This window comes from Brachionichthys hirsutus, chromosome 11 (assembly GCF_040956055.1).
Source record: "Brachionichthys hirsutus isolate HB-005 chromosome 11, CSIRO-AGI_Bhir_v1, whole genome shotgun sequence".
NCBI lineage: Eukaryota > Metazoa > Chordata > Actinopteri > Lophiiformes > Brachionichthyidae > Brachionichthys > Brachionichthys hirsutus.
This window is the reverse complement of record NC_090907.1, coordinates 5,306,733-5,323,566: the sequence shown is the minus strand read 5'-3', so window position 1 is coordinate 5,323,566 and position 16,834 is coordinate 5,306,733. Positions and strand designations below refer to the sequence as shown.

General features: G+C 40.6%; 1 protein-coding gene across 1 annotated transcript in view; it reads right to left on the bottom strand.

Annotated features, from left to right (window-relative positions):
• Positions 1–16,352, bottom strand: part of grik4 (glutamate receptor, ionotropic, kainate 4) — a 67,455-nt gene extending 51,103 nt beyond the window's left edge. The window contains exons 1-3 of the mRNA XM_068745281.1: positions 16,271–16,352; positions 4,538–4,702; positions 2,428–2,525 (exon numbers count right to left, since the gene is read on the bottom strand). Of these exons, the coding sequence (XP_068601382.1) occupies positions 2,428–2,525; positions 4,538–4,702; positions 16,271–16,352 (345 nt within the window). The remainder of the gene's footprint in view (positions 1–2,427; positions 2,526–4,537; positions 4,703–16,270) is intronic.
• Positions 16,353–16,834: the final 482 nt, after the last annotated feature.

Genomic DNA, 16,834 nt, shown 5'->3' with positions numbered 1-16,834 from the left:
ACATGTGGCCTTAAAATGTACAATGACTGATGAGGTAGTCAAAGTAGCGGGAGCTACGAACACAGTTTCAGTTTACCGTATTCCCTTTTCACAAATAGCTTGCACATAAAGCAACATCATGCATTTGATACTGGCTATACCCTCAAATTAAATTTCTATTTCCGCCCACCCATTTTCGTGTAGATGAGATAATCGTATCATCGACAGCCGCTTAATCCACCTTGCCGGTTACGGGTGTTGCTGGAGCCTATCCCAGCTTGGCTGTGGGCAAGCAAATCATGAAATGGCTGAAAAAGAGGCACGAGTTGAGGCATGCAGTTTTCCTGCCTTGTGGTAGGGGGCGCTGTGACCCCAATTCTAGTTCTGACTCCTTAACTATACAGAGTAAGCCACAGCTAGTACGTCAAGTGCAGCGACGCATGGACTTCACTTATAAGTCCATTAATTGTAAATCTGATTGTGATTAAAGCTTTTCTTGATTTATAGAAATTACTTTGTTATTTCTTTTTTATACAATTATATTAACTCCTCTTACTCAGCTCACCACTTAAATCTACCCAAGTACTGCTGTTACTCCTGAAAGGTGCTGCTGGTTAAGGAATATGTTTTGATTATTTGAGGTTGACTCAGCGTTTGAGCACCCTAATGTTGAACTGGGCCTTGGTGTTTCTGGAATACTGGTGGAATTCCAGGGTACATGAGTATTATTTTATCTCAGTGACTTAGTTTACCCCCTGAGGTGCATGTCAAAGCTTTAATCGTCAACTAAATTTGCCATGAATCGGCTTCCTTACGATGCCCAATAGCATTTAGTTTTAGAGATTTCATGTTTATTTATTTATTTAAAAGGTCAAAGTTTGCATTTCCATTTCTCAATTCACCCAAAAATCCCGCAATGCGCTGGCGACATGTCTGGGGTGTGCCCCTCCTCTTGCCCGTGGATGGACCCCCAAATCAATGGTTTTCACATTATCTGTAAATCTATTAATTTGCCTTACTCGTGGTGTCGAGGAACCAAACTGCTACTACAGTTTGAACCCCTAAAAAATAAAACTAAAAGGTTCTCCTTGAACAGCTGGGAGATGACAGCTGCCGGAAGAAAAATAGAGCTGCAGTATAGAATTATAGAGCAGATGAACAAGAGCACCACTTTCTATGAAACTGAAACATGTGGCAGCAAATTTCTTCTCCAGGCACTGTCATCCCTGCCCTCCCCATACAATAAGTTATAAATAAATTACAAATTGCAGTCATTGTGGAAAAACTATACGCCTTAATGTATGCTGCTCTTGTTTGTCTATTTGTTGTTTGCACTATGTGCATTATATAAGATAACAACATCATCATCGTACTTTCTCAGAGCTTTAATATGCATAGAGTGTTTCAAGGTCAGTTATTCAAAGCTGCCGACCCCGCAAGTAAAACTCATCAGAGATGTTTATCGGCAGGGAGCTAAGGACTGTCTCCCACTATCACAGGCGGGTGTCTCATTAAGTTGTAGTGTATCAGAGGGTATCATGGAGACTGGGATGTAATGGAATGTCTTTTAATAGTCACACTAATGAAATTTATTCAGTTAAAAAGACAGCGTCGCTGTGGATCAAATCCAATTATGGCAGAGAGCACAATAAACAGAGTGGTATGAAGTGAAGCATGAAATGGTGCACATTTTGTAATCTCTAATTAGGACTGTTCTGACATCGCATGGATAAAATCCTGACTCCTAAACCAACAAGCCATGTTTGCAAATGCAGCACAGATAATGTTCTGAACCTACAATAGATATCTTTTTTTTTTTACATTTAGGATTGATTTTGATCTGAGATTTGTATTATTCCAAAGCCTTTCATGTCTCTTAATATCAGGCAAGAAAACACAGCATGTCAGGTTCAAACAAAGCAATTAGCATCCAACCGATGCCAGACTGAAGTCAAATCCCTTTAGTGTAAAGGGAAAATATGTTTCCCCCTCACTGTTCAGACAAGAGAATGTCTCTTTACTTGTTTAGCCAAGTGTTTTCAATAATTGAGTCATTTGTGAAATCATGTTTTGAGCAAACACTGTATCACACTTTCAAACAGCTGATGTGCAATAGCAAAAACTAGTAAATGTCTAATCAAGACAGCAAATCATTTACTTTGTATTGTCTTTTCATTTATATATATAAAAAAATGTTACTCGCAAGCCTCAGGGACCCCAAAGTGTTTCAAACTAATTCGGGGAAGGAGGAAATGGAATGCCCACAATGCTTTGATTTGAGATGATTTGGAGAGTTATGACACCTTTGATATTATTTTCACTAACAACTATTTTATTTTGCTTCAGTTTTCTACAAATAAATGCACAAAGAGTGATACACATTATTCTTATCTGTGAGCACTCTGCCTAAGAGGGCCCCAGCAGCAAAGAGAAATGCACACAACTCACCTCCTTTTCTCCACATATGTTGCTGATGATAGAGTTGGAGGCTGGGCTGTTTGAGGGACCGAGGACTGCCACTACCCCTTTAGACATGATCTGGCACACTAAGAAAAACAAGCGAGAAGGGGTTGGAAGGGAAAGCGGGAAGGAAGGGGACGTAGGATGACTATGCATGAAAGTTAAGTCTAGGGGTTCTTGGAGATATAAAAAAAAAAAAAAGAGGGGCCTTCGATCAGATGCTAATGGATACACCTGGACCTCTGCACAAATAGAAGCCGGGGGCAGTACTTTCACTGCCTCAGCGTAACCCTCTGCTGCACGCGCCAGTGGGTGAGAACAAGGGCAAATCCATTTGTCTATGATGAATATGTATGATGCAGACTCAGAAGAAAACATATTGACCCTTCTCATGAGAATTAAATGCAGTTTAGGAGAAGTATGGACAGACTTTCATAAATGGAGATGACGGAAACATCTTCTAACACATGGATTTCACACCATCCGCCGTAGTGAAACACACATTTTACATCTTGCTTCCCACATTCTGTATTTTGCAAGGATTCATTTTAAAGGCTTTATCTTTGGGGATGATCCTATTTAGCAAATGTGAATTCAACTTATCTCGGAACTACACAGGCCATATGGTTTAATTCCCAAAACTCTTATGAGTTTACAATCACTGCAGTCTAATTGTACCTCTACTGTGAGGATCTATGATTGGTGTCATAAGCAGAAGAACAGATGATATGTACAGCTTATGTGTGTGATGATCATGCAGTTAGTGCAAATACATGGCATTAACCAGATTCATGTCTGAGGCAGTTTGCATTTGTTTAGTGAAACCAGAAGCTGTGAATCAAATGATTAATGCGTAATCCCTTCGAACCCATGTGGCTTGAGAAACATCTTATTTACAGTTCATACACACACACACACACACACACACACACACACACCCTCCTGGAACTCATGACACGTTGATTTACTCCCTCTCCATGCAGCTTGCCTTTTACATATATTTGAGACATAATGGGAATTAAAAGGGAGAGTCAGAAGAGCTTTGGGCTTAAGTGTTTGCACAACAGTACAGTACAATCTGTTTAATAACGTTAGAAAATATTCACATAATCTGGAAGACAAAAGATCAACTTCTTTTTGTAGAACAGAAAGTGAGAATATTGTGAAATGAGCAACATTACACAGCTCCTTGCCAGTATCAGAGCCACATGCGTGAAACCTGTGATACATAAAGAGCGGATGATTTCAAGCCCCGTTTGCAGAGGAGCTAAGGTTCTCCTAGTTCCACTGTAATTTATAGCATGATGTGAAAGAATATTTATAAATTGGAGTCTGTGATGTTTTCCTCCAAAGTAGCATCAATTAAGAACTGTGGACTCCACATGCAGCAGTGGGTGGGGACTATTCTGAGCAGGTAGTGACCCCCACAATGACATTTTCATTTTACTGTGGCGACTGATCCATCCCAAATCCAATTCCTGCCTCTAATTGCGCACACACACACACACACACGGAAAGTATTTAGAGTATTGATTGTGAACCATTCAAATAAATTGATTTAATATCTTGTTGCTGTGGTACGTGACGTTTCCATGGATTTAACAAGGCCACTGAGGCTCTTGGGTTTTTCAAAGTGAGAATGCGTTGTATTAAAAATCAATTCCCACTCTACTAGTCAAAGCTGTGTATTCCTCGCTCTCGGGAGATTGCTCCTGTTCCATATTGATTTGGGAGGGGTTTTTTCATTAAAGATTGAAGAATGCATATCAATAAACGGTGAGGTGTAAAGGCAACAGGGCGCCACACACCGTCTCCACAGAGAGGCACTGACAGGATTATGAAGAAATCCTGTCAGTGTGGCAACCACTCAGATCCTTTCAACTTGAGGAAGAGGTTTTATGTGCGGTGAGAGCAATTGTACATCTTAAGTCACAAGCAAAAGTCTATTCTTTTTTTGAGGTGGATGTGGCAACTCCTCACAATGTATGCTTTTATTTTACTTTTATTGAACGCAACACACAAACATCAATCAGTGCTCAATCAACACATTCTTGTTCCAAGCAATCAGCTGCCTATTTTCTTTGTCACTGTTACTCACTTGTTTCTCCCATCTCATATTCACTGTCTCTCAGCAGTTCAAAGATGTCCACCTCCAGCTTGCCAGTGGTTGAGCGGTTGCTGTTCCTGTTGATGCTGTCTTTGGCCAGAGTGATGGCCAAACGCTCCCCTCTGCTGCACTCCATAGGGTCATCAACAATGGCAGCTGGGTAAAAAAATAAATAAAAAAACACAAGAGGAAAAGTGTTTGTCATCAAAAAACAAAAGGAAATAATTATTCGCACTAGAAACCTGTTTTTTCCTCCAACGAACTGGATCCATGTTGTTCTTTTGGGCCATTCGTTATTCAATCAGAGATTCTGTGCATGCGTCATACAGTTTGATCCATGTTTTACAGCGTTACAATCAAAATTTCTGCTGTAAGATAGCAATACAGGACTGCTTTTGCTTTTTGCGAAATGAAACTAATAAAATGAGCAGCAGATGGTTAAAAGCAAGCTTCCCAATTACTGTAATTATACGCCACTGAGGTCCTTCAGTTAAATAGATGAAATGGACAGTTTAAGGTGAGGAATGAGATTAAAGCAACCTACTCTGAGAAGTGTGAAAATAATAAGGTACAAAAAATACAATTAGGCATAACTTGGCTGAAAATTGAACGTTGAAAAGTCAATCTGCAGGTGCAGTGTTATGACATGTCAGAATTTGACATGCAGAGCTGCACGGAGAATTAGAATGTGAGTGAAGCGGGCCTTTCCCAGTGGATGACATAGTTGAATAAACAGATCGAGCTTGCAAAGATAACACACATATCCGCTGATGTGATATCATCACTGGGCAAATTTACATGATGGTAATCCCCAAAAAAAACGAATTAAATTCCATAGTTTATGGAGGTCAATGTGGAGCGGGCTTCATAACATGCAATAACACGGTGTTTGCAGGTAGACCAGAAAATGTGTCCCGTGTGTCCCGTGCTTGCAGACTGATTATTTTGTCCAAAGTAGACAAAAAAGTATGTTACTGTCAAAAAAAAATATTTTTTGGGACCTTGTGTGTATAAAGCCACAAGGCTTTATACACACAATACACACACACAATGCTCTGCATCAGATTGTGTCAAAAATGCCTAAGCAATACCGATAAAAGTGACCGCACTTTAACATTAGGTTAGGTTAGAACCTGCATTCCATGCACTAGATTCCTGCAAGTAACATAATCACATGCGTGAACGCTGAGTGCACTATAGAGCTTCTCTTTGCATCCTCACACACACACACACTCAGGCTATTTTTATACCCACTATTGTCTCGACATTGATCCATCTGTGTACGGAAATGCAGGAGATTTTTTCCTGGGCTTTAGTGTTTAGATGTTTTGTGGTTTTTAAAGCACAATAAAGCAAAGAATGCGGTGGAAGATTATTTTGTAACCAATGTATTATTTTATTCACTATTTTCTTCATGCACCAAAGGCAGCATGTGCCTCAGTGAGCCCAAACCCTCACGCAGTCGCATATTTCAACAGATGAAAATGATGCGCCTCATCGTTAGTTTAATAGCTGTTTCATTCACTTGAAGGAGCGTGACTGGAACGTACACCAGTCATGCAGCAGCAGCCAATCAGGCTGCTTGTCTGATCGCATGGCAAGTGGAATTGCCAGTTTGACACTTTAATCAATCTCACCTGCAAGACCTGTGGTTTGCACCTGCAAAGGAAGTAGAGGTGCTACAGCACATAATGAAACTCACCCATGGAAGACCTGATGACAAGAAACTGAATAATGTAATTAGAGCCCACTCACACCTGCCACAATGTGTGAATGAACAGATGCCTTAAGTCTCGTCAGTCCAAGGCTGAACGTTAACATGGAATGTACAATTCTGTTAAGATTTTTATCCATCCATTTTTTTTTCTGTTCAGTGGAAAATCAAAACATAGGGAAATGGAATCGTAAACTCAGGCATCAAATGAACATTGTATTGTGATAATTGGTGTTAAAGCACCGGTTATGTGATTATGACTCAAAATCAGTTGGGGCCTGTGAATATATATACCCATCCATAATGACGTTTATGTGGCAGCTCTGCCTTTGTCTTCCAATTCCTTGCACAAAGAACCTCCCGGGGCTAACAACGAAGATGAAGTGGTTGCACTGAGATAAAGAGACAATAATTAGAGGTTGTAATCGTGCAGTTCTTCTTTTGGAAAGAACTCCTCATGGATTTCAGTTCTAATTGTTCTAATAATTGGACACTCGGGCAAAGAGGGGGCCGGAGCCGTCCACCCATTACCACCTGGTGGACAGACCTGGCAGGCCCAAACATATTGTGAGGGTCTGTTGGGAACGACTGGCAGAATCTCCTGTCAGAAGAAGTTTTGCCTCCCACGTCCGGGAGAGCTTTGACCATGTACCGGGGGGGGGTTCCGGACCACCGTCCGGCGTCTCAGGAGGGGGAAGCAGTGCATTGTCAACACAGTGTATGGTGGGGATGGTGTGCTGCTGATTCCTGGTCACATTCCCAATATGTCCTGAAAATTCCATCAAGATCCGTCTGAAACCTTTTGAGTTATGTTGGTAACACACAGACAGACCAACACACCGGTGATTACATAACCCCCGCCTGGGCGGAGGCCATCACTCACTGGGGATGGCATCAGTGGACTGTGAACATTAGCACTGCCCAGCAACCAAGAGCTGACAGAAAGTCACACCGCAACAGTCAATTTAAGAGTTTGTGTGACTGAAAGTGCTGGCAAAAACACAAACATCTAGTTAACCTTTGTCGGCTCCAGCCTGCCCATAATGCCCTGCTTCCCCCCGATAGAGCTGGTTGACAGCTCTGACCCTGCAATGAGCGGGACGCTTCAATAAAGATTCAGGATTTAGGGGAAATGGCAAAATCGCATTGAAAGGATTGGATAAAAAAGGTGGGAACTTCTTCCAGGATATTTAAATCAGTTACAATGATGACTTCAAACAAGGGATTTATATTTTTATTGTCCTTATGCACTATTGCAAATTTGACTTAAATTAAAAACTACATGATTATACTAGTTTGCTGCTACCAATATACATCTGTGTATCCACTCCTGATGCTGCTGTCTTGTGATGTGTTCTGTACTACGTTTTTTGTATCTTAGTCATTCCTGTTATACATGTTGCACAAATTCACCGGAAGAATTCCTAGTCTGTGAACCCTCATTGACAATGGCAATAAACTGATTCTGATTCTAAATAATAAAATGTTTCATTCCAGAGCAGTTGTTTCAGTCAGAATACGCAAGTCAGAGAAATTAACACTTCGGTTAACACTGAACTTTGACGTAGTTGCTTAAATTTCAGTGGAATTAATCCATCCATCGTCTCCATTAATCCGTCTCATCTACAGCCACCTTTCGCCTTGCGCGTCACGGGAGTTGATGCAGCCTAGCCCAGCATGCTATGGACGAGAGGCGGGGGACACCCCAAGCGTTTCGCCAGCACATCACGGGGCCACACAGACAACCACTCACGCACACAGTCATACAATACGGACAATTTGGACTGATCAATTCACCTAAATGGCATGTTTATTGGTAATAAATGGTAGATAATTACATAAATCTTCCCCCAGAGGTCATCAAACATGCATGAGTGCCCACCGCCTTTACTTATAGCAGCTTGCCTCTCTGTTCCAGCTCATATTAAAACAGAATGTCTTTGTCTGCGTGATTCTGTTATGGGGGTGGAAAAAGACATGCAGTGCTCACGCTTGGAAGCATGAGTTAAATTAAATTTAAATATTAAATTAAATTTCACTATAACGGTGATGGGAGGGGGAGAGCTGGAAATGAATGCTAGAAGTAAAATGTAACTTTCTTTGTCTACATGAGAGAAAACAAATGAAAGTTTGTGATAGATGATAGATTAGAGTCAGAGTGATGTGGAAGGAGGAATGAAAGAGAGGGAACCGGACCTGTTGCAACAACAAACTTCAACGCCAGAAGGCTATGAGAAGTGACGGCATGTGATGTCACAAGGTTGATGGCTATGATGGTAATGTCGAAGGTGATGATGACAGGGAGGAGCACAGAGGGTATTTAAATGAATAAAGTTACGATTATAGTTTGAAAACTGGACTCGGGGGGGCTGCAGATAGACAGGTGGGTGGGCCGGCAACTGAGCAGATAATTGAGTCCGGGGGAAATTCCAGCCGACAGCAGATGTCAGTCAGCCCATTTCCCTCAATATACCTGCCCTTCAGACAGATCCAATAGCATGTAATTGGCTGAAAGGACAAGGGGAGACTTTAACCGCAAAAGGAACCAATGAAATATGTGATGCCGTTAAAGAAACTAATGAAGCCATGCAGGGAGAGGGGAAGAGAGTCACCTGTAAAACTAAAGAATGTTTAAAGCCTGGAGGAACATAATATTCTCCATTGCATATACTTGAGCACCATTTAATAGCAGAGACTGCTAAAGACTTCTGCAGCCCGAGAACTGCCTTTGCATTTGAGTGTGGTGTAACATATCACTTGATGTGATGAAAATAAAAGTAAAATAATACGCCATAAAACTAAAACCAGAGTGTCTTTACATGAATAGGGCCCCTGGTGGCAGACAGCTCTGCAGGCAAAAGATTTCACTGCAGATAAATCAGGTATCGGACAACAACAATAGCCTGAACAGAAGCGCCAAGTTTAATTCCCTCTTCTGTGACTCCTTTGGTTTGTTTGAAGTGCATGGCCATACGGGGCATCTGCTTAATCAAAAGTTTCAAAGAGCAATGATACACCAGATTGTTCTTCTGCTACTGTATTTAGAACTGAGAGGTTTCCAGATAGATATTCACCCTCTCAATAGATATTCATCCTGTTACTTCAGTCTAATTAAAAAGGGCAACAGCATCTTTGTTCAGTCAGACACTAATCTGTTCAATTTAGACTGTCTTTAGCACTTCTAATTCATCTCCCCTCCCTTACACACTAGCATGTGGTCACACTGTGAACATTGATGTGGTGACTTTTTATCTCTATGTCAACCAGTTATCAGTCATCACTAGTCATTTCCAAGCTTTGAGTTATATCCCCCCCCCCATTTCCCTCTCATTTACCCTTCTTGAATTTTTTAAAGATACTAAATGAATAGATGGTGTGCTTTGCGCCCATTCGTAGCTCATATCGGATTCACTCTTCATGCAATAAGTGATACAGGGAAAATAATTGAATGGAAACCGCTATTGTCCACAGCATTGTTCAATTTAAAGATTTGAAATTTTGCATGACATGAATGAAATCAAGTAGAGAGGTACATATTTCTGAAGTAAATATACAACACTGCAATTGTTTACTAAAATCCACGTAACAAAACAAAAATGTGAAAAATGGGGGGAATGCATGATTAGAAATCCCATTTTAATGGGATTTCTAATCATCACTTTTAATATTAAAAAGTGCCATTGAGCTTTGATGAAGTAAGGAAATGTCTTTAGGGGTGCAATGTTCTCCTCACGTGACTTGAATCACTTTTGGGGAAAAGAAACTGCACAAAGGTAAGGTAAAGGAAGGGAACAGAGATGTACAGAAAAACCGCATGGATTCTGGTCCACAGGGATTTGGAACAAGACTTACCATTTGTGAGTGTTGATGTTTTGGAATAGGAGAGGAAGTATTTCTTGCCATTTAAAGTTACCTGAAATGCTTCTAATACAGCTCCAGCGAGGGGAAAAAAAAAAAAAAAAAAGATTGATTGAAGTTCAAGTACAGGTTGTTGGTCTCTTCCTACAGCAACCAATACACCACTAGGGACATACTGCATATTAAAGAAAACGTACGCGTAGATCCGTAAATGAGAGGCTGTCACAGTCCCGCTGATAAACAGAGCAGGAGGAACTAACAATGCTGACCCAGAGGTAAACAAGGTAAGCATCGTCTGCTGGAGCTTTTGCATGGGCATTTTTGTAAGGGTACATATACCTCTATACTTCAGTTTATGCAATTGAGAAACATTGTAGGAAAGAGGCCTTAGTCAGTGAGGTTGCAACAGGAACAGCGGATGACATATTCGCACGAGTCGATGCAAATGTGTGGATGTAGATGATATGGTGAGGACTTCAAGGACAGGTCAGGTTGGGACAGAAGAGAACATGAGTGGATGGTAATCCACAAGGCTTCCCTATTGGAATGCACTCTGTGAAATCTGGGATAAAGAGATAGGAGGGAATACACAGGAGACATTCATTCAGTAATCCTGAACAGCAGGGAGCCAGTGACAGAAAGGCAAACGAGAACAGCCACACGCTAACACACACCGACACCTAGAGACCTGTCAATTGATTCAGTGCAAAGTGAGTTAATAACACAGCTGGGTGCACAGTGAAAATCGCCTACCTGTCTGTACACAGCTAATAGACTGCCACGCTGCTCCGGAGGCTCAGCCGTACATGAGTTTGGGTTTAATTGCGCTCATGTTACCAACAATGGTGTCTGGGAATTTGTCAAGTCTCCATTTCAGAGATTAGTGGCCGAAACTCATGACTTCTACTGGGGTTTTTATTTTTTTTACAACACTGATTGTTTGACTGGATTATGTCATTCCTCACATTGTAATCATTTAAAATCTACAGATTTTTATTACCCTCGCCGAAGGGGAGGCGAGGGTATTGCAATTGGGTCTGTTTGTCTGTCTGTCTGTCCACGCGACCAACTCAAAAACTAGTAACCCAATCGACTTGAAATTTTTACACGAGCAAGGTTCTGTCCGTGGCTCGGTCCCCCGAGAATGGCGTTGATCCGGATCTGGATCCAGATTCTAGAATTTTTTAAAGGATTCTTTAACATTGCAAGATAGACCCTTGCCTCCAAGTGCCCTGCAATCTCTGATTGATCATCTTGTTTTATTTAGAATACTCATGTTCTGCATGAGAACCTTTCCCTAACTTGCAATTCAACTACTTTCATTAAATTCATCATGACTACATTATGTTGCACCATCTCACCATTAGAAATAAATTACACTACAGAATTCCTATGACCACATCATAACTGATGAGCTCTTCTGTTGCCCAAGCACTCACAACTGTTCATGTGGCATAAAAAAAACCTCCCTGGAGTGGAGCAGAAGCCAGGTTAATTACCCATTAAGTGAGCAACAAGTTCTTCCCTCCTTCATAAGAGCCTTTAAATTAAGACAGTAGGCAATACTAGAGATGCACACAAGTTAGGAAGATTATGGCAGGCGCACAACGTGCGAGTACACTCATGCATGTTAGCACATGGTCACAGGCAGGTGCACAAATACATAAATAATCACGAGACATCTGTATGGCTAGAGGTGATGCTTGAAGGCAAGGGTGAAGATGACTGTGCCAACCTATTAATGTAGAGGAGAGGGCCTGGCAGAAGCTGAGGAGGGGTTTGTGGCAAGGTGCCAAACCTCTCAAAGTGAGCCAGAATCAAAGACATGGCGTAATGGTGTGGGACTGGCAACGTAGGGTGTCAAGGGAGGAGTGTGTCAGCTGTTGCGAGGGGCCTCCATATGTGCATTTCTGTGAGTGTGTGTGGATAATTTTGTCTTGCAGGTATAAAATGAATAGATGAGATAAGAGAGCCATTTGACACTGGGGCATCAGTCTGCACATTCACCATCTGGTTGTGGGACATTAACAGACTGCTTGGACTGATGCACTGTGAGGTGTACAGAACCAGTTTACAAGTTTACATGCTTGTTTACAAGTTCCATGTAGAAAAGGCCCCGGGGCAATTTAATTATCTTTGTTCACCCCCGTTTCAACGTGGATTAATCTAATTCATAGAAATGCACGTTCAAAGACTTCATATAACAACACTCTTTAATGTTATGTTTGATGGACCACAGGCTAAGACAAAGATTTGGTGTGAGATGCTGCAATGCAACACAATTCATAAATATTCACATCAGAATCTCCAGATAAGCCAGACCTCTGTTTATATCTATATTTTCATGATCTTGCATTTTCTCAAAAAAATAAAAAAATAAAAACAAACAAGCCTTCATTTGCACGTATAGAGGTCGTCAAATGTTTGGACTTTATATATTAGTATTTTGTTTTTCATCTGTTTTAGGCGAGTGTTAGAGCAAGCAGGTGCTGTTTGAAATAATATTCCAGAAAATAAATGGCTTCAAAATAAGTTATCAGTTAAACAAAACCTACAACCCTTAACAGTGTATCTGTTCTATCTTTTGTCCTATCGTCCCATCTAATTAGTAACTGACTGTTTTGTAACACCTTCCAATGAATAGCATTTTTACACCAAGTTACACCACTATTGGAATTTGGCCCAAAACAATTTTGCAAAACCCACAACACCAACGTGGACCTGTGAATAAATGGATCATCACTCCTGTTCACAAGACCCAGAAAGGAATCATGCCCCTGCTGTTCACTAGCAGTTACTATCACAGTTTCGGTAAAATAAGCTAAATTGGAATCTTTGCAAGGCCCACATCCGTCAGTTGAAAAGCCATAGTGGGTATTGGTGTAGTAGAAGGTGCACTTTGAAAATTCACACATTTCGAGTGGCGCTGGTGAATTAGAATTCTGAGAAACAAAACAGAACTTGGGGAAAACATCTAATTTAAAAAGGAGGTAGTTTGGCGGGTGGGATTTGTACATAGTGACTAAAAATAACCTGTGATGCCGTACAAACGGGCAGCCTTCGGACAATGAAGAGACACAGAAAATGGAAGAGAAAAAGCTACTGCTATGATAAGCCACGGAAACCGCCGGGCCGTGTTACGAGGTTACGTCCCATCAGGGTTCTGATCTCAGCCATTATTAGTGTTTTTCCAAAGCACGAGAGCAAATCCAATACAAACTGAATGCGATGATCCAAGCCAAAGCCCCTTAACTCCAGTACAGTCGCCTTCAATTTAAGCTACAGCATGCAGAACTACCCGTAAGAGTATTGTACAGCACGGTCAATATATACAGTAGAGTACATGTCTTGAAATTATACAATGAAATATGAACCGAAAAGGATAATCGGAATCAACCCAAAACATTTCCTTACCTGCAGCAATCAGTGAAGTGCAATCATTGTTAAATTAACAGAAAATACTTCAAGGCTCTGTAATCCATTACACAAACACTCAATACACGCGAATCTACTCTGGCTATCATTTGAGCTTCTTGTCTATCTGTAAACAGTAAAAATTAACACAAGTAATGCACAAACAAATATTCCCATGCTTGCGCCAAAAAGGTTTATTTTAAGACATCAAGATTTTATTTAACCATTGTGGACTAAATAATACAGATACACACATGTGGACAAGAGCTGTAAAGGGACAAGCATGTTTTTGTCACCTCCACTCACACGTTAGTCCAAGATATTCTTGCAAGCATGAAGCTCTTCTCCGGAACAAGCAATTAAAGAGAAGACATGGAGAAAGTTTTAATTTCCTCCTGGCATTCCAGGTAGAAATATCCACAGAGTGAGCCACAGACTGACAGAAAATATTGCCTGTGTCAATCGAAGCTTAAATATAGTATGCAATAAGGGTAAAGCACCTACCCTCCATTCTAGCCCATGGTAAGCTTCATTACTCCAGCACACACACACCCTCTGCAGTTTGTATTGGTTAATAAATTAGGTGCCAATGATTTGTAGTTGAAGGTAGGCAAGCAAGCTTATGACTTTATTATATAAAGTATGCACACATGTTCTTGGACTAATGAGACAAAGGACAAAAGTTTGTCTTTATCAATCGCAGAATAATAAATAGTGGTGGGTGGGTTTTGAGTGTGTGTCGGTGTGTGTGCGTGTGGGATGGAAACGATGCGCTCATACACTGTGCATCCCCCCATGGTCTGGGATTTTATCAGATTAGCTGAATAATTCATATGGTAAACTCAGGAACAAAGTGTGCATAATTGCATAGCATCAGTCATGTCTGCCATGTGTTCCATTAACATAACGGCTAGTCCCAGCACCTGCCCTGGTAATTACAATCTTACAGATTCATCACGATGTCACCCCTATCAGGGTACAACAGAGGCTGAGTCGTCTCTATTCACCTGTTTCTGACATAAGAATGCAGCTTCAGGTTAATCAGGTTAATGTTAACCCGGAGACTCGTGAGTGACCTGGAAATTACATCATTTGAGTCTTACCTGGAGTGCTATTTATCCATCTATATTGTCAAAATGAAATGCATCGGCAGCCTGTAAGACCGATCGGATATGGACCGGATATAGAAAGATGTGTAACACCCTCAGCCGAGGACCCCTGAAGCCAACATATCCTGGAAATGTTCATCATTTTTCAATCAGGCAGTGCAGACTTGGTATAGAGTTCCTACCATAGAGGACGTTCTGCTGTCAATCACAATGCCTACCACTCCTTTTTTTTTTTAATACTTCCTATAACGAAACACATCTTGTGAAATTTGTTTTGTCTTGATTGAATACTTTGAAATTGTATTTTGTCATATGTGCTGACATGAAGCAGGAGACTTTATATTGCCACGTAGCCACGAGTGGGCAATAAAGATATTTTGAATTGACAATAAAAACAAAATACAGCTTGGAAAATGGAAGGAAAAGATCACCCATATGTCAAAATAATATCATTATATACCTCCCTCCATGCAGTACATGGCGGCTTTTGTCAGCTTGGGAGAGCTACAGTGATAAACTATTGCTTTATCACTTTCTGCACCTCCCTCCAGAGGTGTACACAACACATGTAATGAGATTGAGGCCAGATGCAGGGGATGCTGGATGAATTACATCTCCCACCTGGGGACTAAACAGATGGCAGGAAAGATGTGCGGCACGTTGGGAAAATATGAATGAGTTTCTCTGCAGTGCTGTTGCTTCTCTGACCATGATTTACATGGTAAAATTATGAATCAGCAAATAAAATCAACAGACACTTCCTTGCTCCCAAATTCTCCCAATGCCAGGAAACATTTGTGGTGCTTCGGAGACAGAAGAGAACCAGACGCAAGTGCCTAATTGTTGGAGACATTTTCTACCCGTGTGTCAAAAGTAACACCAATTATTTCAACAGCACAATAACCGTTGGAGATAATGTGAGCATGCGGCGGCAGATTAAAACTAACTAACGGCACTTATTGGGTTGATGTTGAAACTTTCACAAGAGTAAATTAGGATTTCATATTGAGCTCAGTATATTGAAGGGGAAGTGCACATCCTCCCACCCTTAACAAATGGATATGAAGGTAAACCATAAAAACCACATAGAATTTACAACATTCTGTTAAAAAGAGAAACGTTTATTGGGCTAAAAAGCTTATATATAGTTGATAACAATTTGTGAGTGACAACGCCACTGTATATCACCAAATGAAATTAAGTGACTTCATCCTTATTATGTCATGAAGAAAAACTGGCTCCTTTGTAATGTAATCTAGATTAGGTGTTCGCTCAGGCTAAGCAGGTACTAAAATGTATTGTACCGGTAATATAAATACAGAAGATTGTATTGTATTTTTATTTATGTTTTACACAACATTCCAACTTCATAGGTGTGTTAATTTCACTGCGGTAATCTGATGATGATATGGCAAAGGCAGGTTTAACGATTAATAAGAAAGCATGAAAAACATTCAGAAAGGTAAACTCACACCTCACAACGGAAAAATAATAATAAAAAAAGTAAACATGCAAAGTAACATGCAAAGGGAAGTAGTAATGACCATAATCAGTGTCAAAAAACTTTTGAAAGATGTTCTTTCATAATTACAAGCATGTGCAATGCTGTAATTCTGTATTATAGATTACCTAATCTGAAGGAGAGCGGACCACCAGAGGTGCTTCTCACCCACATGGCTAAGAACAACAGAGGCGCCCAGGCTGCGAGCATCTTCTATGACTCCTCATGGGTCCTGCCCTGGGGGTGCCCCTGTCACAACCACCTGAAAAAAATATAGAGAGAGAAAACCGTTTATGCATCATTGTTACATTTGATGAATAAAAGCAAAGTCATTTAGGAATCAAACAATCCGTCTCTTATGTTGACTAAGCAAAATAATCTGGCTCACTAAAATTCCCATTAATACAAGAGTTTTCTCTGCACGAGCTTCACTTACATCTTCCTCTTATCTACAGTTGTTTTAGGTGATTTATTTCTGAACTTTTGGTTCACCAAGTAAGTCAATAATGAGCATAGTAACCGAAGACAAAGTAAGATCTGAAAAATCTTGTTAATTGTGACTTCGTACAGCAAGACAGTAAAGAATCACTTCGGGATTAATAAAGGAATGTTTCTTCTTCTTTCTTAAATATGTAATTACTCGTCGTGGGAGAGAGAAATTATGGTTGAGAGGGTCGTCCTATGATCGAGAG